The sequence below is a fragment of the Cyprinus carpio genome, chromosome B15 (genome assembly GCF_018340385.1).
Source record: "Cyprinus carpio isolate SPL01 chromosome B15, ASM1834038v1, whole genome shotgun sequence".
Lineage (NCBI taxonomy): Eukaryota > Metazoa > Chordata > Actinopteri > Cypriniformes > Cyprinidae > Cyprinus > Cyprinus carpio.
In genome coordinates, this window is record NC_056611.1 from 21,012,514 (window position 1) to 21,035,937 (window position 23,424).

Genomic DNA, 23,424 nt, shown 5'->3' on the forward strand with positions numbered 1-23,424 from the left:
GTCCTGCTCAGGGTTAAATGCTAGTCGTATATGTTTTAGCCCCATGGTCTTGGCTCAGAAATACTATTTAAATTATACTTTAAGGAATTCTTTATATTAAAAATCTATATATTTAATGATTTTCTAGTAATGCATATATTATATTATATATTATATATTATATTATATAGCTATATGTGATCTCCCAGTGGTTTACATAAGCTTTATGCAATTCATTTACAACAAAACAACAGAAGACCCAGGTGGCCAAGAGAGGTCAACGTGCTGCAAATGAAAAAAAAAACCCCACATGCAAATAGAAAAAAAACACCGGAAAATTAAGAAAAAAACCCTCATCGATTTGACAACACACGTGCTGCAAATACTCACAACACAAACAGAAACAGAAACGTGCTGCAAATGTTATTGTTAGCCTAAATAAGCAGACAAAATACACAATTAAGCTGTAAGCTGGCTACTTTTACAACTTCCCTTAAAAGATGAACCAAGCCTTTCCTGTTAAAATAAATAAATAAATGTGTTAAATAAATAAATGAATAAATAATGCTTTTTAACCATGGTATTTGTACAACTTTGATTATACAAAGTAATCAATACAAATACAATACAAAAAAAAAAAAAAAAAAAAAAAAAAACTGGTCCTTTTACCATAATAAAACAATGGTTCATTTTCATTTTGTTGGGGTTCTCCCACTGTGGTCTGTGCTACTTGCAACATGTTTCTGTTTTGGTTGTGTTGTGAGTATTTGCAGCTTGTTTCTGTTTTTGCAGTTTCCATATTTAGGTGCGTTGTGAATATTTTCAGCACATGCAGTGTCAGACTGATGATGATGTTTTCGGAATTTGCTGGTGCTTTTTCTAATTGCATGTGTTTTTCTTAAGTTGCAGCGCGTTGAGCTCTCTCTCCCACCATAGAATACATACTGTATGCCTTCATCTCCAAAATCTTCTTGCATTACAAAAGAAACTGGACAAGCTCAGTGCCGATATATTTTGGTTATATTTTTGTGATTTGTTTTTTGTTTGTAATTTTTGAGGATGATTGAAGGACGCAAAGGATACACCTGATTTTGCTTATATCAAGTGCACAAGGAAGATTGATCATAACTGCTCTCTATGTTCTACGTAGATGTTTTTTTTATTTGTCTAGCGTCATTAGTATCAATTTCAGCACTTATTTGCAATTAGTCATTATTATGATGTATAGTCTGTTTCCACCCATGATCAACCCCCTCATTTACTGTTTAAAGACAAAAGATGTTAAAGAAACCTTACTTAAAAAGATAACTATTTGATTTATTGAATAGTATGTGGAGACACGTTTTTAACAAATCTCTTATTTAATCCAACAAAAGTGAATGTATCCAGTGTATGTGCATAAATTATTACAGCAGTCATATATTAGAAAAAAAACCAACAACAACAACAATAGTATTTTTTGGATGTCATGCAGCATACGGAACTACAGCAACTGTGAGAAGATATCTCATCGGTTGTATCCACAAAATCTGTATCATAGGAATCAGATATCTATTTTGGGTATATATTTTGGAAATGATTTACTGATTTACTTACACATATACACACACACAGATATTGTATATATATATATTATATATATATATTATATATATATATATATATATATATATATATATATATATATATACAGTAAAAAACATGTTCTGTGTGAACGGCCCCTAAGGCTTTTAGGGGCCGTTCTAGAGCACTGAACAACTGCTGATGCCCTGGAGCTCACAGTTCCGAAAACATCAAAGTAAATTTACAAATAGGTGTTATCTGTATTAACAGATGTTTAAAGTTATCTGTTACCACAGCATATTTAAAAAACTACATTCTCGCTTAAAAATGTTTTTAAAAAGTTTTACTGGGTTTGGTCCTCTGCCATGACACTCACTATCAGAAATGCTGCAAGCGGACTAATATAGTGAAACAGTTCCCGTAGTGATACTGGTAGAATATAGAGTGCTGGAACTATGATGTCACTTTGTAGGCAAAAACCCAGAAGCGAGTTAGCGTTTTAGCACTTCCAGTTCTTTGTCCCGGAATCAATGTTTTTTTTGAATGGGAGTTTGGTTAAATCCCCTAAAATAAGGTCTACGGGTTCACGTTTGATATAGGTTCTTTGATACTTTCGTTTTTTTTTGTGCGACATAAAACACACCAGTTACACCACTCTTGTGTTTTTTTAAAATTTTTAGTTTTTTTAAAAGATGTTTTTTATAAAGTTGCTAAATGGGACTACAGATGCTGTCCGAGACATTAAACGTCATCAAGCCAAACAGTTTATCAATTTACAGTATATTCCAATTGTAGTATATTTTATAGTGTAATTAATTGTAGAATAAGCAATTAATAGTTTACTGCATTTTATATTGTTGTTCGACAATGTTTTTTTTTTCTTTGCCCCGAAATGCAACACAAGTCTTCGGATGGAAGATGCTCATTTTATTGCTTACTGATGTGGAGACTGGGTTTGTAAGGTAAACTCATATTACGATTATTCCATGTAAACAAAACAGTTACTGGCTTAGTCGCGGTGAAAGTAAACTTTAAAGATGCATAGTGCTTAAAGCCAATATAAAATGAAATGTTTATGGCCACAAGCAGCTGTTAGAAAACACATAGACTGAGGATTTTCTAGAAGCAAGGATAAAATAACATTTTGTGTACCCATCCTAACAAAACGATAGCTGAAATGTGGTACTTTATTCACTAAATTAAGTTTAATCTTACCATATCCAAAATCTCACTTAGTCTGCTGTTACTTAATAGATTAAATGCACTAAAATTTTATTGAATAGTACATGGAGACACGTTTTTAAAATTCATAAAAGTTATATTATTTTGTGAAGATTATCCTGATGGACAAAACGTGCAAGTTTCATGAACAATGGTTGAACACAGAGCTTATTTTTTGCGATAATCCAAAAGCCTATGGAAAAATCCCATTGGCTTTTTGTCGAGGGAACCAGTGTGATGCTAACAGCCGATCCACATACAAAGTGATGTCATAGATCCCCCACTCTATTGCATGGCTGGAAATACCTCTCAGCCAATAAGATTCGAAGGCCAGTGTTTTATTTTATTCTGTTTTAGTGAAAACTATTAGAACAGTTTTTAAAAACTATACTTCAAATATCATTTGCATCCCTTTACATTTAGGTTTATTATTATTATTATTTAAAAGAAGACAAGTCAAAAGCTTTACTTGTGCATCTGGTTTACTTTTTTTGTCCTAATGTAATGATTTAGAGGTTACAGAACTACATGGTAATTTTGTCATTTGCGTTTCAGGCCATTGTACGGTGGCCAAGAGAGCTCAGCGCGCTGCAAAAGAAAAAACACACGCAAATTAAGAAAACATCTTCATCTATTTGACAACAAACGCGCTGCAAATTCTCACAACAAAAAACACGGTAAAGCGCTGAAAATACAGAAACGTGCTGCAAGTTCTCACAACACAAACACAGAAACACACTGCAAATTCTCACAACACAAACAAGGAAATGCGCTGCAAATACAGAAACGGGCTGCAAATTCTCACAACACAAACACAGAAACGCGCTTCCCTTAAACATTTCCGATGTGGTCTGTGCATATTTGCAGCCCGTTTCTGTTTTTGTTTATTTTGTATTTACAGTGCATTTCTGTATTTGATTGTGTTGTGAGAATTTGCAGCGTGTTTCTGTATTTGGTTGTGTTGTGAGAATTTGCAGCGTGTTTCTGTTTGTTTTGTTTTCACAGCAGGTTTCTATATTTGGTTGTGTTGTTTTATTTTTTTTTTTTTTTTTTTTGTTTTTACAGTGGGTTTTTTTTTAATTTGGTTGTGTTTTTTTATTTTTGAGGGGTGTTGTTGTCTATAGATTTGCGTAGTTTTGTTTTCATAATTTGTCAGATATAAACAGACACATCACCTGCACATCTCGTTGTAAAGGCACAGAATGTGCTTTGACAGTAGCCTGTGAAAGAAGTGTGGCAGGTTTGCTTCTCTTTATTCTTTATTTTTTATTTAAAAAAAAAACTATTCAGTTATTGCTATTATTGTAGTTATAGTATATTATTATAATATAAAATGGAATATTTTCTACATACAGAAAAAAGACCCATATTGAGGGACTGATATTCATCATGTCAATGGGAAACGACAGCTTTATAAAGGATTTTGTGATTGTTGGCTTTCCTGGACTTCAGCCTCATTACTATGGACTTGTATCAGCACTTCTATTTTTTGTTTATGTGTTTACACTGGTGGGAAATGCATTATTTTTTATATTGTTTGCAACGACTAAGAGCCTTCAGAAACCTGTTTACTATTTCATTATAAATCTAGTTGTGTGTGATGTACTATTCAGCACCGCAACATTACCGAAAATAATCAGCAGGTACTGGTTCCAAGATGGAACCATTTCATTCTTGGGTTGTTTTGTTCAGATGTTCTTTGTGCATTATTTTGGCAGTGTCTGTTCAGTTATTCTGGCAGTAATTGCTATAGACCGCTATGCAGCAATTTGTTACCCGCTTCAATATCATAGCATCATGACAAACCAAAATGTATTCATTCTGTTCTTTGGCTCTTGGTTTTTGGGTTTGCTAGGCCCCGTGGCAATAGTCATTCGAGCTTATCCTCTCCCTTACTGTGCAGAAAACACAATTATACACTGTTACTGTGATCATGTTTCCATCACAACACTGGCATGCACAGACAGATCACTGTATAGTATTCCAGCCCTCATCTATGCCTTTACAATTCTGTTGGTGCCCTTTGCGGTTATTATATTCTCTTACTGCTCTATCTTTCTAGCAGTTATGCAGATTTCAGGTACTCAAGGAAGGATGAAGACTTTCTCCACCTGCAGTCCTCAACTCATAATAATTGCTCTCTTTTTCCTACCCAGGTTATTTAATTATTTGTCTGGCAACATTGGTATAAAGTTCAGCACTGATTTGCGATTAGTAATTATTGTGATGTATAGCTTGTTGCCACCCATGATCAACCCCCTTATTTATTGTTTGAGAACAGAAGAGGTCAAAAAGTTACTAAGTAGACAATTTCAAAAGAAACAAATTGGTATTCCTTTACGGTTGATCTGATGTGCTTTATTTAATGAGGTGGCCAAACTGTTGCTGTTGTAATAAGGTCCTCAACGCTAGATATCTCTACAAAACATGCACCATATTCCAGTAAGAGTTAATGGGCTAGACTGAATGCCAAGAACACTAATACAAGTCTTTTTTGAAGGGCTCCTGAAAATTGATTTTATCTTCATGAAATTAAGGAAATTTTTGCACCTTCTGCTGTAACATTACTTACAGTGCTATTATTATTATATTATAGACAATATTATAGTTTTATTATGATAATTTATGGACTTTTTCCACTCTGCTGCTCAAATATACTTCAATCAATCATATAAATGCATATAAATTCATTATGTAATGTTATACAAAAATAAAAATTAAAAATGGGAATGATATGCCATATCGTTGTGATTCAGGATGACCTATCTGAGCAGTTCTAATTTTGTCTGAACACCCAATGTTTGCCACAAATAGAATACAAAACACAAATTATTTTAGTTTCTGTTAATGTTGCAGAGAAAACTGGATTCTGTTGTTGAACGTGTTGTAATTGTTGATTATATTCTTTGTCATAGTTTAGGAAATGATATGTGTACATGACAAACTTTAGTGCAGCACATCAGAAAACTTTATGTAAATAAACCAGAAAACCGCAACGAGTGAGAATGCCAGCATTTTCTTGTGCACTGGAAAAGTTTTTCATTTGCACATAAGAATATTTTAATTTTTTTCTTTTTTTTTCAGTGAATGTTACTTTAAAGACTCTATACTTTCATGCGTTACATGATGAAGCACTACCACCATTATACTGATGGATAAAATTGGATGCCCCATGCCCCAAGCAACTCTCACACATAGCCATCTAATGAAAATGTTTTTAAATAACAAGGGTCCTTGCCAACTGTGTTGATAAAAAGGTTCAAAACCTCTTACAACAACCTGAATCATGTGTGTTCCTTCTAACTGTACTGTGCTGCTCAGTATTGTCAGAAAATATGGCAAGTGGCGATTCTGACACAATGAGAAAGATTATATATCCTATATGACACATCTGCTGTAATGCCAAAGTGTGCTAGAATCTAGTTATTTAATCTATAATTATCTAGCAAAAAATTTATCTACTGTGAAAAGTAACTCCTTTTAAACACAACAACTGGTCCCACCTCAGAGGTCATGACCTTTTTGACTGCTTTCAAAAAATGTCATATTTTTAATGTTATGTGTTCAATTGATATTCCATGAGCACACTATGTAGTTAGACTGTTGACTACTGTCATTTTGAACCTATATGCAGATTTTTTTTTATAGTTGTGTGGGCATTTATGATTCCTCTATGGTGTGTTTGTATGGTGCGTGTGTGTGTTTTTTCCCCATTTCTGCAACAGTAACCACAATAAACTTTGTAGAGTTAAAAACTGTGTAAAAATTATTCAAGAATATTCTTTCATGTTAAAAATTATAGCATATGGGTTTGGAATGACGTAAGGGTGAGCAAATAATGCCAGAATTAGTTGTTCCTGCTGTCACTGCTCCTGGAGGAACGACATCTTCATAATTTCCATGTCAGATATAAACAAACTGGCACCAGCACATCTCAGCGTAAGAAGCAGAATGCGAAACAACTGTGGCAGGTAGTTTCTCTTCTTTCTTTATTATTATTTGTTAAACTATCTAGCTATAATTATATAGTGTATTTTTCAGTATTCTAAGTGGGATTATAAAATCAAAATATTCTTTTTTTAGTGTATTTTTTGATGAAGTTGTAAATATTGTACTAATATTAAATACTGATTTTTTTTTTAAACAGAAGATGAAAAGGCACTTTAAATATTTCTTTAAAGACCAATATTCATCATGCCAGTAGGAAACATCAGCTTTGTACAGCATTTTGTCATAGTCGGCTTTCCTGGACTTCAACCTAATTATTATGCCTTTGTATCAGCACTTCTGTTTTTTGTCTATGCTTGTACATTGGCTGGAAATGCTATATTTTTTATTTTGTTTGTAATGACTAAGAGCCTTCAGAAACCTGTTTATTATTGCATTATAAATCTAGTCGTGTGTGATGTACTATTCAGCACCACAATATTACCAAAGATAATCAGCAGGTACTGGTTCCAAGATGGAACCATTTCATTCTTGGGTTGTTTTGTTCAGATGTTCTTTGTGCATTATTTAGGTGGTGTTGGTTCTTTTGTTGTGGCTGTAATGGCTATAGATCGCTATGCAGCAGTTTGTTACCCACTTCAATATCATAGTCTCATGACAAACCAAAATGTACTCAATCTGATACTGGGCTGTTGGATTTTGGGTTTAGTGGGTCCTTTAATGATAGTCATTCGAGCTTATCCTCTCCCTTATTGTGCAGAAAACACCATCATACACTGTTACTGTGATCATGTTTCCATCACAACACTGGCATGCACAGACAGATCATTGTATAGTATTCCAGCCCTCATCAGTGCTCTTGTAGTACTGTTGGGCTCTCTTGCTGTTATCATTTACTCTTATGGCTCCATCTTTGTGGCAGTTATGCGAATTTCAAGCACTCAAGGAAGGATGAAGACTTTCTCCACCTGCAGTCCTCATCTCATCATAATTGCTCTCTTTTTCTTACCCAGGTGTTTTATTTATTTGTCTAGTAACACTGGTATTAAGTTCAGCACTGATTTGAGATTAGTTATTGTTATGATGTACAGCTTGTTGCCGCCCATGATCAACCCCCTAATTTATTGTTTGAGAACAGATGAAGTAAAAAAGATTTTAAGAAGTCAATTTCAGAAGAGGAAAATTGCCATGTCTTTACATTTGCTCTGATCTGCTATGTTTAATAAGTTAGATCACAATGTTGCAGAAAAAAAGTGTCTTATGCTAAACATAGTTAGCATAATATAATATTTATACACTGTAAATTAACATTTGCAGGGGGGGAAAAGCAAATTTTTTTCTGAATACTGGTTAAAAAGTTCTGAATGCACACCAGACAACTACATATAAATTTTTTGTATGCATGTCAAAGTCTCACCTTTATTGTTTCTTTGCAAATCCAACTTTAGGAACTCTGTACTTATAGTACGTACTTTATTAAATAATACTTTAAACTACAAATTAACCATGGCTTTGATACTTCAAATCGCTTCAAATAATAATTTACGAAGTATTCAGATAACATTTTTGTGGTAATAAAAACAGACCTTTAAAATGCCATAAAATGCATTATATAAAAACAATGAGGCAATAATGATTGGTTAATTAATAATAATAATAATAATAATAATAATATGGTTTCATTGAATAACACTGTTAAAATACATAATGTAATACAAAATAAAAAATGTATGTACAGTATATTACATAGCAGGGTTGCCAATTTTAAGTTCAGCTTGGACTATATTTATTCAAATGAAGAACTTAAAAACAATTAAGCGGGTATGACCTGCAGTATTCTAGATATATTTAGTAAAGAGCAATACAGGTACCTAGTAAGTAAACCATGGCATTACAAATGAAAATTAATTTATTTTTATTGATTTTTTTTCTGACCACAAAATGACTCTAATTTACCTCTTTGCTTAGGAATTTAAAACCCTTTTCTCTATCTTTTAAATGCTACTTAAATACTACACTGATTGTAATACAAGAAGAAATATTAGAAAAAAGTCATTAATGGACCATAATATTTGCACAAATAGTATTTATTACCAAAAGATCTCCTCAAAATATTAAATAAATATTATTAAAATAAAATATACAACACTTATTTAGCTGAAAAATAGTTAAGCTCTATGGTCACATTATAAGTAAGCAATAGGCCTACCTGAGGGTTAAGAAAACCAGAATAAAGATGATACTGTAAATGTCATCGACGTAATAATCTATGCATAATATGTTGTAATGTTTACCAAAAAATTGCTGCAAATAACTGTATAATGAAGCTGTCGTCTATCCAACTTAAACCCATTCAACTGTATTGTGCGCTGGTTTGTTTAGAGAGCTCCGTGAGCCACGTGACTGCACAGCGACGCCGGCGAGATCAAAGCTTGTCGCAACTCTGTTTTTCAATCTCTGTTTTTTATATTAAGTGTGCCAAAACGGTATTTTTTGTTTGAATTTAGTATTAAAACTTACAAAATTTGAAAGCTGATACTTTGTTTCACATCGCAAGCAGGGCTGCCAATTTGGCGTGAGATTTACATGGGCAGAGTGAGAGCTTGAGACAGAGCCTGGGCCCTTGATAGTCATTCGAGCTTATCCTCTCCCTTACTGTGCAGAAAACACCATTATACACTGTTACTGTGATCATGTCTCTGTTAGAACACTGACATGCACAGACAGATCAGTGTATAGTATTCCAGCCCTTATTCATGCCCCTGTAGTACTAGTAGGTTCTTTGCTGTTATTATATTTTTTTATTTGCTCCATCTTTATGGCAGTTATGCGAAATTCAAGCACTCAAGGAAGGATGAAGACTTTCTCCACCTGCAGTCCTCATCTCATCATAATTGCTCTCTATTTTCTACCCAGGTGTCTTATTTATAGGTGCATCTCAAATTAGAATGTCGTGGAAAAGTTCATTTATTTCAGTAATGTCAACTCAAATTGTGAAACCTGTGTTTTAAATAAATTCAATACACACAGACTGAAGTAGTTTAAGTCTTTGGTTCTTTTAGTTGTGATGATTTGGCTCACATTTAACAAAAACCCACCAATTCACTATCAACAAATTAGAATACTTCATAAGACCAATAAAAAAAAAAAAAAAAACATTTTTAGTGAATTGTTGGCCTTCTGGAAAATATGTTCATTTACTGTACATGTACTCAATACTTGGTATCTTATATTTTAAATAACTGCTTTATTTTAAAATGTAGTTTATTCCTGTGATCAAAGCTGAATTTTCGGCATCATTACTCCAGTCTTCAGTGTCATATGATCCAGAAATCATTTTAATATGCTGATTTGCTGATTATCAATATTTAAAATAGTAATTTTTTTTTTTCAGGATTCCTTTATGAATAGAACGATCCAAAGATCAGCATTTATCGGAAATAAAAAGCTTTTGTAACATTATACACTATTCCATTCAAAAGCTTTGAGTCAATATGATTTCTTTTTTTTCTTCTTTTTTTTTTTGGTTAGTTATTTCCGACATTTTTATTTAGCAAGGATGCTTTAAATTGATCAAAAGTGATGATAAAGACATTTATTATGTTACAATTTCTATTTCAGATAAAGGCTGTTCGTCTGAGGTTTCTATTCATCAAAAAAAATTCTGAAAAATTCTACTGAGCTGTTTTCAACAAATTATTTTTGAGCAGCAAATCAGAATATAAGAATGATTTCTTAAGGATCATGTGTCTGGAGTAATGATGCAAAAATATAGCTTTGAAATCACAGTAATAAATTACATTTTAAAACAATTCCAAATATAAAACAGTTAAAAAGTAAAAAAAAAAAAAAAAATTCAAAATGTTACTGTTCTTGCTGTATTTTGGATGAAATAAATGCAGGCTTGGTGAGCAGAAGATAATTTTTTAAAAATCTTACTGTTCAAAAACTTTTGACTGGTAGTGTATATTAGCCTATAGTTTGAAGTTAAAGATATTAATATTAATTAGGTGAGTCTGAGATGATTTGACAGTGATTTCACATGTATTGTTTGTATGAAGGCTAAATACCAAACAAAAAAAAAAAAAGAAAAAGAAAAAAGTTGACCATTAACTTATAAGTTTATATGAACAGAGATCTGGGCGTTCTTGTAGTTTTTAATGAGGCTTTTTTAATTGTGTTCATTTCAATATCAGAATTATATTGTATCGAAATTAAGAAATATATTGTGATATAAATTTTGGCCATATAGTCCAGTCCTGCAATATTTATAAACAAGAAACATATTCCAGTAAGTGTTGAAAATGGATTTGACAGTTCTAATCAGTCTGGCTACTCATATCATATTAATTATGTCAACCCAATGATTCACAATCTAAAGAAATCAAAGATGTGTTGATAGAAAAAAGGATAATAATAATATAGTCCATGTACATTGTAGTAGCTTTTTTTTATTGCTCTCTACTTTATTTCCCAGTAAATTGTTTGTCCTAAATGTTAGTTTTGAGATAATGGATATTATGCAGTACTGTGGTTCTTATGTTTCAGTCAATTCTTTTCAGAATGTTCCTTCTTCATATTGTCTGATTATAGTTGCAAAATCGTTATTTACATTTAGTCATTTAGCAGATGCTTTTATCCAAAGCGACTTACAAATGAGGATAATGAAAGCAATCAAAAACAACAAAAGAGCAATGATATATAAGTGCTATAACAAGTCTCAGTTAGCTTAAACGCAGTACACGTAGTAAGGGCTTTTAAATAATATAATAAATAAAAAGAAAACAGATAGAATAGAAAAAGAATAGAGCAAGCTAGTGTTAGAGGTCTTTTTTTATAATTGTATAATAAATGAAAACAAAATAGATGGAACACAAAAAGATTAGAAAGGTAGTTAGATTTTTTATTTATTTTTTTTTTTAAATAGAATTAGAATAGTGAGTGCAAAAGTTAGAGGGTCAAATAAAGATGGAAGAGATGTGTTTTAAGCCGATTCTTGAAGATGGCTAAGGACTCAGCTGCTCGGATTGAGTTGGGCAGGTCATTCCACCAGGAGGGAACATTTAATTTAAAAGTCCATAAAAGTGACTTTGTGCCATCCCAAAGAAGCACAATCAAGCAACGTTCACTTGCAGAACGCAAGCTTCTAGAGGGCACATAAGTCTGAAGTAATGAATTTAGGTAAAGGGGTGCAGAGCCAGTGGTGGTTTTGTATGCAAACATCAATGCCTTGAATTTTATGCGAGCAGCTATTGGTAACCAGTGCAAATTGCTAAACAGAGGTGTGACGTGTATTCTTTTCGGCTCATTAAAAATTAATCTTGCTGCCGCGTTCTGGATTAATTTTAAAGGTTTGACAGAACTGGCTGAAAGACCTGCCAAGAGAGCGTTGCAATAGTCTAGCCTGGACAGAACAAGAGCTTGACACAAGGAGTTGTGCAGAATGTTCCGAAAGAAAGGGCCTGATCTTCTTAATGTTGAATAAAGCAAATCTGCAGGAACGGACAGTTTTAGCAATGTGGTCTGAGAAAGTTAGCTGATCATCAATTATAACTCCAAGGTTTCTGGCTGTTTTTGAAGGAGTTATGGTTGATGTGCCTAACTTGATGGTGAAATTGTGATGAAACGATAAGTTTGCTGGAACCACAAGCAGTTCTTCATCCAGCAAGAAATGTCTGTTAGACAAACTGAGATGCGAGCAGCTACCGATGGATCATCAGGATGGAATGAGAGGTAGAGCTGAGTGTCATCAGCATAGCAATGGTATGAAAAGCCATGTTTCTGAATGACAGAACCTAGTGATGCCATGTAGACAGAGAAGAGAAATGGTCCAAGAACAGAGCCCTGAGACACCCCAGTAGTTAGATGTTGCGACTTGGACACCTCACCTCTCCAAGATACTTTGAAGGACCTATCTGATAGGGAAGACTCAAACCACTGGAGTGCGGTTCCTGAGATGCCCTTTGTCAGTAGGGTTGACAGGAGGATCTGGTGGTTAACCGTGTGAAAAAAAGCAGTAGATAGATCAAGCAAGATAAGTATTGAAGATTTGGATTCCGCTCTTGCCAGTCTTAGGGCTTCAACAACTGAAAGCAAGGCAGTCTCAGTTGAATGTCCACTTCTGAAGCCAGATTGGATGCTGTCAAGGAGGTTGTTCTGTGTGAGAAAGGTAGAGACTTGGTTGAATACAGCTCGTTCAAGTGTTTTTGCAATGAATGGAAGAAGGGAAACTGGTCTGTAGTTTTCTAAAAGAGATGGGTTGAGGGTGGGTTTCTTAAGTAGTGGAGTTATACAAGCCTGTCTAAATGTTGAGGGAAAAACACCAGTGTTGAGGGATATGTTAATGATGTGAGTGAGTGCAGGTACAACTGCAGGAGAAATGGCTTGAAGGAGATGAGATGGAATAGTATCAAGTGGACAAGTATTAGGATGATTAGAAAGGATGAGTTTGGAGACTTCTGCCTCAGAGAGTGAAGATAAGGATGTGAATGAGTGTATGTTTGCTGGTGAGATGTGCTTGACTGATTGTGGTGTGAAAAATTGTGCACTGATGTTTTTAATTTTATTAATGAAAAACGTGGCAAAGTCGTCAGCTATTAGAGATGAAGCAGGAGGGGGAGGAGGAGGACAAAGGAGCGATGAAATTTTTTTAAAAAGCATGCGAGAGTTATACGAATTGTTAATTTTGTTATGTTAGTATGTCCTTTTAACAGTGGAGACATTAGCAGAAAAGGAAGAGAGGAGAGACTGATACACATTGAGGTCAGTAGTATTTTTGGATTTGCGCCACACCCTTTCAGCAGCTCTAAGCTTAGAACGATGTTCGCGTAGAACATCAGATAACCAAGGGGCTGAAGGGGTGGTACGGGCTGGCCTGGAAGACAAGGGGCAAACAGTGTCTAAACAAGATGTAAGACTGGAGCAGAAAGTATCAGTAGCACTGTTAGCATCAAAAGATGCTAATAGTTTAGGGGAAGGAAGCAAAGATGAAACCATTGCAGATAGTCGGGAGGGTGAGAGTGAGCGTAGGTTACGTCGTAAGATGACGTGTAGGGGTAAGTGATGTGTCAGGAACCATGTTGAGGTTAAGAGTGAGGAGGAAGTGATCTGAGGTGTGCAGTGGAGTAACCAGTATATGATCAGTGGAGCAGTGTCGTGTGTAAATAAGGTCCAGTTGGTTGCTTGATTTGTGAGTAGCAGTAGTTGACACTCGGTTGAGATCAAAAGAGGCAAGCAGAGTGTGGAAGTCAGCAGACAGAGGTTTATCTAGGTGGATATTGAAATCTCCAAGCATAACTAGGGGAGTACCATCCTCAGGAAAGGTTGAGAGCAGCACATCTAATTCATCCAAAAAGTTACCTAGTGGTGCTGGGGGTCGATAGACAACTACAAAATGTATTTTAAGAGGGTAGGTAAGAGTAACTGAATGAGATTCAAAGGAGCTGTTGATACCCAAAGATGGTTAAGGATTAAATTTCCCATCATTAGAGATGAGCAGACCAGTACCTTCACCTCTTCCAGTCAAACGGGTGAGTGGGAAAGTGAGAAATTATTGGAGAGTGCTGCAGGTGTAGCAGTGTCCTCTGGTTTGATCCAGGTCTCTGTCAGGGCCATGAGATTAAGCTTTGAATGACTAATAATAGAAGTAATGAAATCGGCTATGTTTACAACAGACTGGCAACTCCAGAGACCAATAGAAAAAGATAATGTATTAGCAGACATAGGCAGAGTGTGCAGGTTGTTAGGATTGCGCTGCCTACATGGTGTGATGCGTGGTTTGCGAGTGGTAGTGATAGTAGGGATCTGGAAACACATAGTAATAATTGGTTATAAAAACTGAAATAGAAGTGAAACAAGTAGAAGTAAAAAAGGATTAATCAAAACAATACTTATATCCCTTGGCCTGCCGCGACCGCTGCCACGGTTTACTAACCTTTTTTGTATACCCGTCAGACAAAACGGAAATTGAATTCAGCTGAACACACTTTACTGTTTATCACAACAAAGGTCCAAGCAAGCACACGACACTGACAACGTATGCGATAGAGTACGAGACCAAACGCAGCACATCTCAGCACAGTAAACAAACGTATGAGGTTATAAGGTCAAACAACGTTATAAGGTCAAACTTTGTATTTGTCATGATACGCTGCCGGAAGGAACGAAGGATAAACTAAATTGTCATTTATTAAATCTAACACACAGGGTAAAAAGTGACAAATGCCAACAAAACAGACATTTGATGCCGTTTCACCTACCGTCTGCAGTTCTGAGTCATGACTGGGATCTTTTATAGCTGGGACCAGTCCATCTTTCAGTATCAAACAATGTGAAAATCCAGCATCAAACTGGGCCTTGTTTATAAAATGTCAACAAACACACTTCTGAAACTCCGTTGCTGCCCCGGAAAAACAAACTGTATCCACTGTTTACATAACACTGGGTTCTTTAGGAAGCTGAACAAAGTTATCTTTCCCTTACAACCAAAAAACACACTTTGGAGACATTCTTCCCGAGCAAGTCCTGTGTAGTGCTGCCACCGGATGAGGCTCGTTGATGGGCACAATCTCGCTCTGGTCAATGCGTGCACGGGCACGTTTTTCCGGGAGAAATGCTCATATAAGAAGTTCCACCCGCATCTACGTCATGAAGAGCCACGATCGAAAAAAACTCTCCGAAACTTGTATGAACCCAGAAGTAAGATTTTTTGGCACAGAAATACTCAGTCATACGTCCAATTTGTTTTTTGAAATTTTGTCCATGCTTAGCATGAGAATCCAACTCTTTAACAGTGTAAATAACTCTGAATGCATGAAACAGCATTGTACCCTCCCTTTAAAAAGGGATAGACAGGTGAGAGGAATTAACTAATAATGGGATAACGAGGACAGGAACAGGAACAACCAAATATGGCCACATGAGGGAGAAAACACACAAAACAGGTCCATAATCCTGACAATATTATTCGTTATGATTTTATTTTGAGCTATCCCAGTTTGGTTAATATACTGAAGCCACACAAATACTGACATTGGGCAAGAGCTGTGCAAAATCCTGTCTCCACTGGAAGGTCCTGATAGTTCTGCTTTTATGAATGCAAGCAAATTTAAATAGGAGTATTTTCTCATATTAGAAAAAATATTTGTTGTATTAATGTATATAAATATTTTACTGTGTAATCATGCGGCTGTTGTAAAGAATTCAGTTCACTAAAGGTGAAAGACATTGTAATCACACAACAGGTTTGGGATTGGGAGATTTTGTGGAATTTAGATTTTGAGCAGTCTGACAGTGGGATGCCACAAGGTGGTTACAGCCCATGTTATTATTATTATTACCATGTAAATGATCAATTTCTTTATTGTCTGGGCCTATACAGAGGCATTTTGTGTGGTGGCATTAATATGGAGAAAGGGCCAGCCTGTCATTTCTAGATCCTAAATCCAGTCTCATTAATATAAACTGTATGTTGCTTCCTGTCCCATTTTGAATGAAATTGTAAAAAAAAGGCAAAATAAAAATCAAATTTAATAGTTCAAGGTAAATCTGAAAGATAACAGCTCTTTTTGATAATGGAGAATCACAGAAGTCATGTCAAAAATGATGCAATGCAACTGAATTATTAAGATTAAGTTGTTTAAATTAAAGCAGTTTAATTTATACATGTTTTAACATTTTGCACAGCATCAATAAACAGCGTGCAATTTATGAAGGGTTTCGGGAGGTTCTGACCTATAGATATGTTTATGTAGATGCCTTATTAATGACTGTTTCTATATGGAACATGTTACATTAGCCATCTGCCATATTGGAACAATCAAAGCCATTCTGTTCTCTTTGACTGCAAGTTGACTGTGTGCAATGTTGTGACTTTGGAAATTTCAAGTAATTTTCTTATTAAAATAAACTGTAACTTAGGCCTAATGTTCACATTGCAATTTAACCTGTGGTAGGCCTACTGAAAATGGTACTGAATATTGATATTTTTCAATGTATTATATCAAAGTTACAAATTCAAGCTTCAAGACAACACTAATGGCAAGGACCCAAGCATGTTAGTGTCAAAGAAACCAAACTGTTCATAAGATAATCATGAATTAATGAGACAGCAGAAACTCCAAAAAACACGTCAATTTGTGGGAGGTGCCTTTAGTCTTTATTAATCTTGATAAATGGTGACTGTGTATAGCACTGTTAGATGGACACACAAAGAGAAAGGCATTTTTTGTTTGTGCACAATTTGTGATTGTGAATCTTCTCCATCAAACTCATAATAGATTATGCTAATTCCATCAGAATAGTTTCCATGGAGGTAATGTATGTGAATGATAGATTATCAATATAATCTGTGAAGAATCTTATGACAACAGAAATTGTTTCAGCAAATGTAAAATTTTATATGTTGTTTTATTTTGCATTGACAGTCAAACGCTTGTGTAATTGTCATTGTTTTTTTATTTTTAATTCTTCTTGTATTTCAGTGAATTTGTATCAGGTAACTCCAAAGCTGTTCTAGAGTGATGAGTCCCACAAATGTCACTGTCTTTACTGAATTCTACCTGCTGGGATTTCCAGGACTCCATCCCAGTATTATGGAGCCGTGGGAACCCTTTTGTTCTTTGTCTACTTGACACTAGCAGGAGGAAATTTCTTTATCATTTCATTTATTGCTTATGAGAGAAGCCTTCAGAAACCCACCTATTTAATCTTCTGTAATCTTGCAGTGTCTGATCTTGTTTTTGGGACCATCACGCTGCCTAAAGCCATTGCAAAATACTTTTTCAATAGCAGTGAGTTACCATTTTATAGCTGCTTTTTTCAGATGTTTTTTGTTCACTACTTAGGGTCTGTTAACTCTTTCCTAATGCTTTTAATGGCCATTGATCGGTTTGTTGCAGTGTGTAACCCACTGAGATACTGTATCCTTATTACAAATAAGACTATTTTATTGGCATGTGCAGTGATTTGGATCATCTGTATTTCATGGCTGACAGTCATTGTTTATAATACCTTTGATGAGCCCTACTGTGGTTCTAATGTAATAACCCAAAATTACTGTGACCACGTTTCAATAATTAATCTGTCTTGTAGAGATGTAAGCCAGAAAAAGTTTTTTACATTTTCATGTGCCATGTTTGTTCTTTTGGGCCCTTTGATTTTTATTATATTTTCTTTTATTGCTATCATCACATCTGTTTTCAAAATCTCAGATGTTCAGGCCCGTTATAAAACGTTCTCAACTTGCACTCCTCAACTACTTATCATTTGTCTGTACTATGTGCCCAGATGTGTTGTTTATGTGCATGATGTGACAATAGCGATCTCACCTGGCATTCGGGTTATGCTAATCATGTGGTACAGTCTTCTCCCACCTGTTGTCAATCCAGTGATTTACTGCTTCAGAACAAAAGAAATCAAAGATGTATTAAAGAAAAAATTCAGAGATAGAAAAGTGAACAGGCAAATATGATGCTCTAAAAATAATTTTATTGAAATTGCTTTAATACATTAGAGTGCATTGTTTACACTTTGCCCTGTCTATGTATTTATATAATTGTAATTCTGGCTGTTCTTACACATAATGAGAATCAATGACATATCTGTGAAATAATGAATATTTTCGCTGAATTTCGCTGAATTTTTTCAATAAGTATATTTTATTGGCCTCTTTTTTTTGCATATAAGATGTAGATATTACACAGAGAACTCACTCAGTTGTATAGTTTAGTTATGATCTTCATTTAATTCAAAGGTATCTTTCATTCATGAAATTTTCTAACACATTTTCTCATCTACTCAACATTTAATTAGTCAAGTCATTATCCAGTGTTATATTGTACAATAATAGTAAAAGAAAGCTGAAGGTGAACGTGGAAATTGGAATGAAATGTAAATTAATTTAGCTAATGCAATTTCTGTTCCTGCCTTGGAATATGCCTAAAAATAAAGTGTACTGCTTCTGTAAATATATTCTTCTACCATGGGACATGCATATATACATTAAACACATTAAGTGTTTAAGACTCGCTCCCTCTGTCAAAATCGAGGGGTCAAGGGTCTGTCCATATAAACTTCCCTTGTCCACTTCGGGAAGTGGAATGCAATTCAAAATGGCAGCGGGGATTCCCCCAAGGGGAAGTGCTTAGGGAAGTTTGCAAGTGCGTGTCTAAAAGTGGAGTGGAATGCAGCCCTGGCTGCAAAGCTCTAGAAACTCCTTTACATACCTCTCCAATTCCCGACCACCCTGCCGCAGACACCAAGGCCTGTCTTCAGCTGTAGTCATCTTGTTCGGTCGGCTGTTCTGTCACAATCACTATTGGAGGAACGAGGTGACGCACGAGAATTCTTCAACTAGATTTTAATTCAACAAGCAATCGGATACAAACACTGAAACTAAGGGATGACATATAATAGCAGACCCAGACTTAGGGAAACACAGGGTTTAAATGCAAGGGGCAAATTAGATAATTTTTCAAACACAGCTGGATACAAATTAACACATTGAGGACAGGAACAGAAAACATGACTAAAACAGGAACTAAAACGGGGTAAAAAAAAGGAAACCCAAGTCCACAACACTGAAAGTTTTAATTGTATTAATGTATATTAATATTTTACTATATTTCACTGTGTAATTACGTGGCTGTTGTAAAGAATTCAGTTCACAAATGGTAAAATACATTATAATCACATAATTGGTTTGAGTAGTGTGATGGTCTGGGGCTGTTTTGCTGGTTCAGGACCTGGATGACTTGCTGTGATAAATGGAACCATGAGTTCTGCTGTTTACCAAAAAATCCTGAAGGAGAATGTCTGGCCATCTGTTTGTGACCTCAAGCTGAAGCAAACTTGGTTTCTGCAGCAGGACAATGATCCAAAACACATAAGCAAGTCCATCTCTGAATGGATGAAGAAAAACAAAATGAAGACTTTGGAGTGGCCTAGTCAAAGTCCTGACCTGAATCTTATTGAGATGCTGTGGCATGACCTTAAAAAGGCAGTTCATGCTCGAAAACCCTCCAATGTGGCAGAATTACAACAATTCTGCATAGATGAGTGGACCAAAATTCCTCCACAGTGCTGTAACAGACTCATTGCAAGTTATCGCAAATGCTTGATTGCAGTTGTTGTTGCTAAGGGTGGCCCAACCAGTTATTAGGTTTAGGGGGCAAACACTTTTTCACACAGGGTCATGTAGTTTGGGATTTTTTTTTTCCAATAATAATAAAAACCTTCATTTAAAAACTGCATGTTGTGTTCACTTGTGTTATCTTCTACTAATATTTTATTTTGTTTGATGATCTTAAACATTAAAGTGTGACAAACATGCAAAAAATAAGAAATCAGGAAGGGGGCCAACACTTTTTCACACCACTGTATATATTTAGTATGTGAGGCATGTATTCACTGAGTTTCTGTTCATTTTGTGAAGCAGTCCTGTTCAAGACGAGGCGGCAGAAAGCACTTCATGTTTGTTTTCTTTATTTTATAAAAGCACAACGTTTTGTTGTTATTGTGAGTGCACACAAATACAAGTAGACCCTTTACAGTTATGAGTGATGTATTACTCTAACCTTCATGATCAAAAATAACGTCATATCCTCTGGAAAAAAAAAAAATGCAAGTCATCGCGCTGGCGCCTCCATGTCCTGCAAAGTGCGCTTTTGCTTCCACTCTCCACGCAAACTTATATTTAACGAACAAAAAATGCTCTAAATGTTTTTCTAAATTAACTTAATAAAAAAATTAAACAAAATATAATCACTTTTCTATTACATACAAAACCGAACTATTTTAATAGCTGAAACAGTAGTAGGCTATAAGCTGTTTTGGGAGAAGGGGGGGTCGGGGGGAAGACATGCTCGGAATGGTAATTCTGATAAGCTGTCAGACACGGGCCAGGCTCTGTAACGTGCAGCTTAACAAGTAACACAACACTGCTGTGTGAAAGGAACTGGACCAGACAACTTTCTGTAATGTAATACAGTGCAGTAATTTACAAATGTGTGGATATAATCTGTGTGTCAACTGAAGGTTTTAGGTTGAGTCACTGTGTTCCATCAGAGGTGTTGCTTCAAAGTCTCAATTTTAAATCCGGGGATGGAAAAACAGTAACCTTATTGATTAAATGTAATCATTATACTTTAAACAGCTATTAATTAATTAATTAAACAAGAGCACGGCATGTTTCAAAATAAAAAACGCAGTTAGCAATCACCAAATAGCTCATATTTATGCCAACTTTTGTTTCAATCTATGATGAATAATGAATATTGTTTAAATCATACCTGAAAACAGTAAGCAGTAACAGTGGGGGGGGGGGGTACTGTAATGCTGTAGCCCAGGGGCCTCTGGATATCTTAAGGCACAACTGGATGTGGGCCAAAGAGCCAGGCAGGAGGAGGAGAAGAGAGTCGTTGAATCGGTAAAGTGCTTGATAGGGACTCGCAATAGGGCCAAACATCTAACCTATCCTAATGTGTGTGCGCCATGAGTGTAGTATATATAAACACTTTTTAATAAAACATAAATTAGTTTTATTCCCCGCGATTTTTTGGCCAAGTCAAGTGTGTTCATAGAGGTTTCCATGAGCAAATGCAAATAAAGCTAGATTTAAATAAAAAAAGACATGATATTGTCGGACCAGGCGTTTAATTCTTATCCAAAACAAGATGTAATATGAGTTCTTCTGAACTTTCTATCCATCAAAGAAACCTGAAAAAAATCGAACCAACCTGTGGTAGGACTACTGAAAATGATATTGAATATTTATATTTTTCAATTTACTATATCAAAGTTACAAATTCAAGTTTTGTGACAACAATAATGGCAAGGTCTCAAGCATGTTAGTGTCAAAGAAACCAAACTGTTCATAAGATAATCATGAATTAATGAGACAGCAGAAACTCCAAAAAATACGTCAGTTTGTGGGAGGTGCCTTTATTCTTTATTATTCTTGATAAACAGTGACTGTGTATAGCACTGTTAGATGAATGCACAGAGAGAAAGGCATTTTTGTTTGTGGATTAATACAATTAGTGATTGTGAATCTTCTCCATCAAACTCAAAATGCTGCAATTTTAATAGATTATGCTTATTACATCAGAATAGTTTTCATGGAGGTAATGTATGTGAATGATAGATTATCAATATAATCTGTGAAGAATTTTATAACAACATCAATTGTTTCAGACGTTGAAATGTACATTTTTATATGTTGTTATAATGCAGTCAAACGCTTGTGTAATTGTCATTGCTTTTTAAAATTCTTTTTATATTTCAGTGAATTTGTATCAGGTAACTCCAAAGCTGTTCTAGAGTGATGACTCCCACAAATGTCACTGTCTTTACTGAATTCTACCTGCTGGGATTTCCAGGACTCCATCCACAGTATTATGGAGCCGTGGGAACCCTTTTGTTCTTTGTCTACTTGACACTAGCAGGAGGAAATTTCTTTATCATTTCATTTATTGCTTTTGAGAGAAGTCTTCAAAAACCCACCTATTTAATCTTCTGTAATCTTGCAATGTCTGATCTTGCTTTTGGGACCATCACGCTGCCTAAAGCCATTGCAAAATACTTTTTCAATAGCAGTGAGTTACCATTTTATAGCTGCTTTTTTCAGATGTTTTTTGTTCACTACTTAGGGACTGTTAACTCTTTCCTAATGCTTTTAATGGCCATTGATCGGTTTGTTGCAGTGTGTAACCCACTGAGATACTGTATCCTTATTACAAATAAGACTATTTTATTGGCATGTGCAGTGATTTGGATCATCTGTATTTCATGGCTGACAGTCATTGTTTATAATACCTTTGATGAGCCCTACTGTGGTTCTAATGTAATAACCCAAAATTACTGTGACCACGTTTCGATAATTAATCTGTCTTGTAGAGATGTAAGCAAGAAAAAGTTTTTTACATTTTCATGTGCCATGTTTGTTTTTACTTTGATTTTATTATATTTTCTTTTATTGCTATCATCACGACTGTTTTCAAAATCTCAGATGTTCAGGCCCGTTATAAAACGTTCTCAACTTGCACTCCTCAACTACTTATCATTTGTCTGTACTATGTGCCCAGATGTGTTGTTTATGTGCATGATGTGACAATAGCGATCTCACCTGGCATTCGGGTTATGCTAATCATGTGGTACAGTCTTCTCCCACCTGTTGTCAATCCAGTGATTTACTGCTTCAGAACAAAAGATATCAAAGATGCATTAAAGAAAAAATTTCGAGATAGAAAAGTGAACATGCAAATGTGATGCTCTAAAAATATTGAAATTCCTTTAATACAGTAGAGAGTATTGTTTACACTTGGCCCTGTTTATGTATTTATATAATTGTAATTCTGGCTGTTCTTACACATAATGAGAATCAATGACATATCTGTGAAATAATGAATATTTTTGCTGAATTTCGCTGAATTTTTTCAATAAGTATATTTTATTGGCCTCTTTTTTTTTGCATATAAGATGTAGATATTACACAGAGAACTCACTCAGTTGTATAGTTTAGTTATGATCTTCATTTAATTTTGAAGGTATCTTTCATTCATGAAATGTTCTAACACATTTACTCATCTACTCAACTTTTAAATGTAAAGTCATTATCAGGTATTATATTGTACAATATAGTGAAAGAGAGCTGAAGGTGAACGTGGAAATTGGAATGAAATTAATTTAGCTAATGCAATTTCTGTTCCTGCCTTG

At 34.9% G+C, this 23,424-nt stretch overlaps 2 protein-coding genes and 2 pseudogenes across 2 annotated transcripts; all 4 read left to right on the forward strand.

The window, feature by feature from the left end:
* Positions 1 to 4,152: 4,152 nt before the first annotated feature.
* LOC109071871 (olfactory receptor 10A6-like) lies at positions 4,153 to 5,115 on the forward strand. Its single transcript, XM_019088180.2, has one exon. The coding sequence runs from the start codon at positions 4,153 to 4,155 to the stop codon at positions 5,113 to 5,115; it is 963 nt and encodes a 320-aa protein (XP_018943725.2).
* Positions 5,116 to 6,826: 1,711 nt separating this feature from the next.
* LOC109071872 (olfactory receptor 6N1-like) lies at positions 6,827 to 7,920 on the forward strand. The gene has a single exon (XM_019088181.2). It carries the CDS (start codon positions 6,958 to 6,960, stop codon positions 7,918 to 7,920), a length of 963 nt encoding a protein of 320 aa, XP_018943726.1. The 5' UTR covers positions 6,827 to 6,957.
* A 9,311-nt stretch (positions 7,921 to 17,231) lies between these two features.
* On the forward strand, positions 17,232 to 18,181 carry LOC109071868 (annotated as a pseudogene).
* Positions 18,182 to 22,020: 3,839 nt separating this feature from the next.
* On the forward strand, positions 22,021 to 22,977 carry LOC109071870 (annotated as a pseudogene).
* The last annotated feature ends 447 nt before the right edge of the window (positions 22,978 to 23,424 follow it).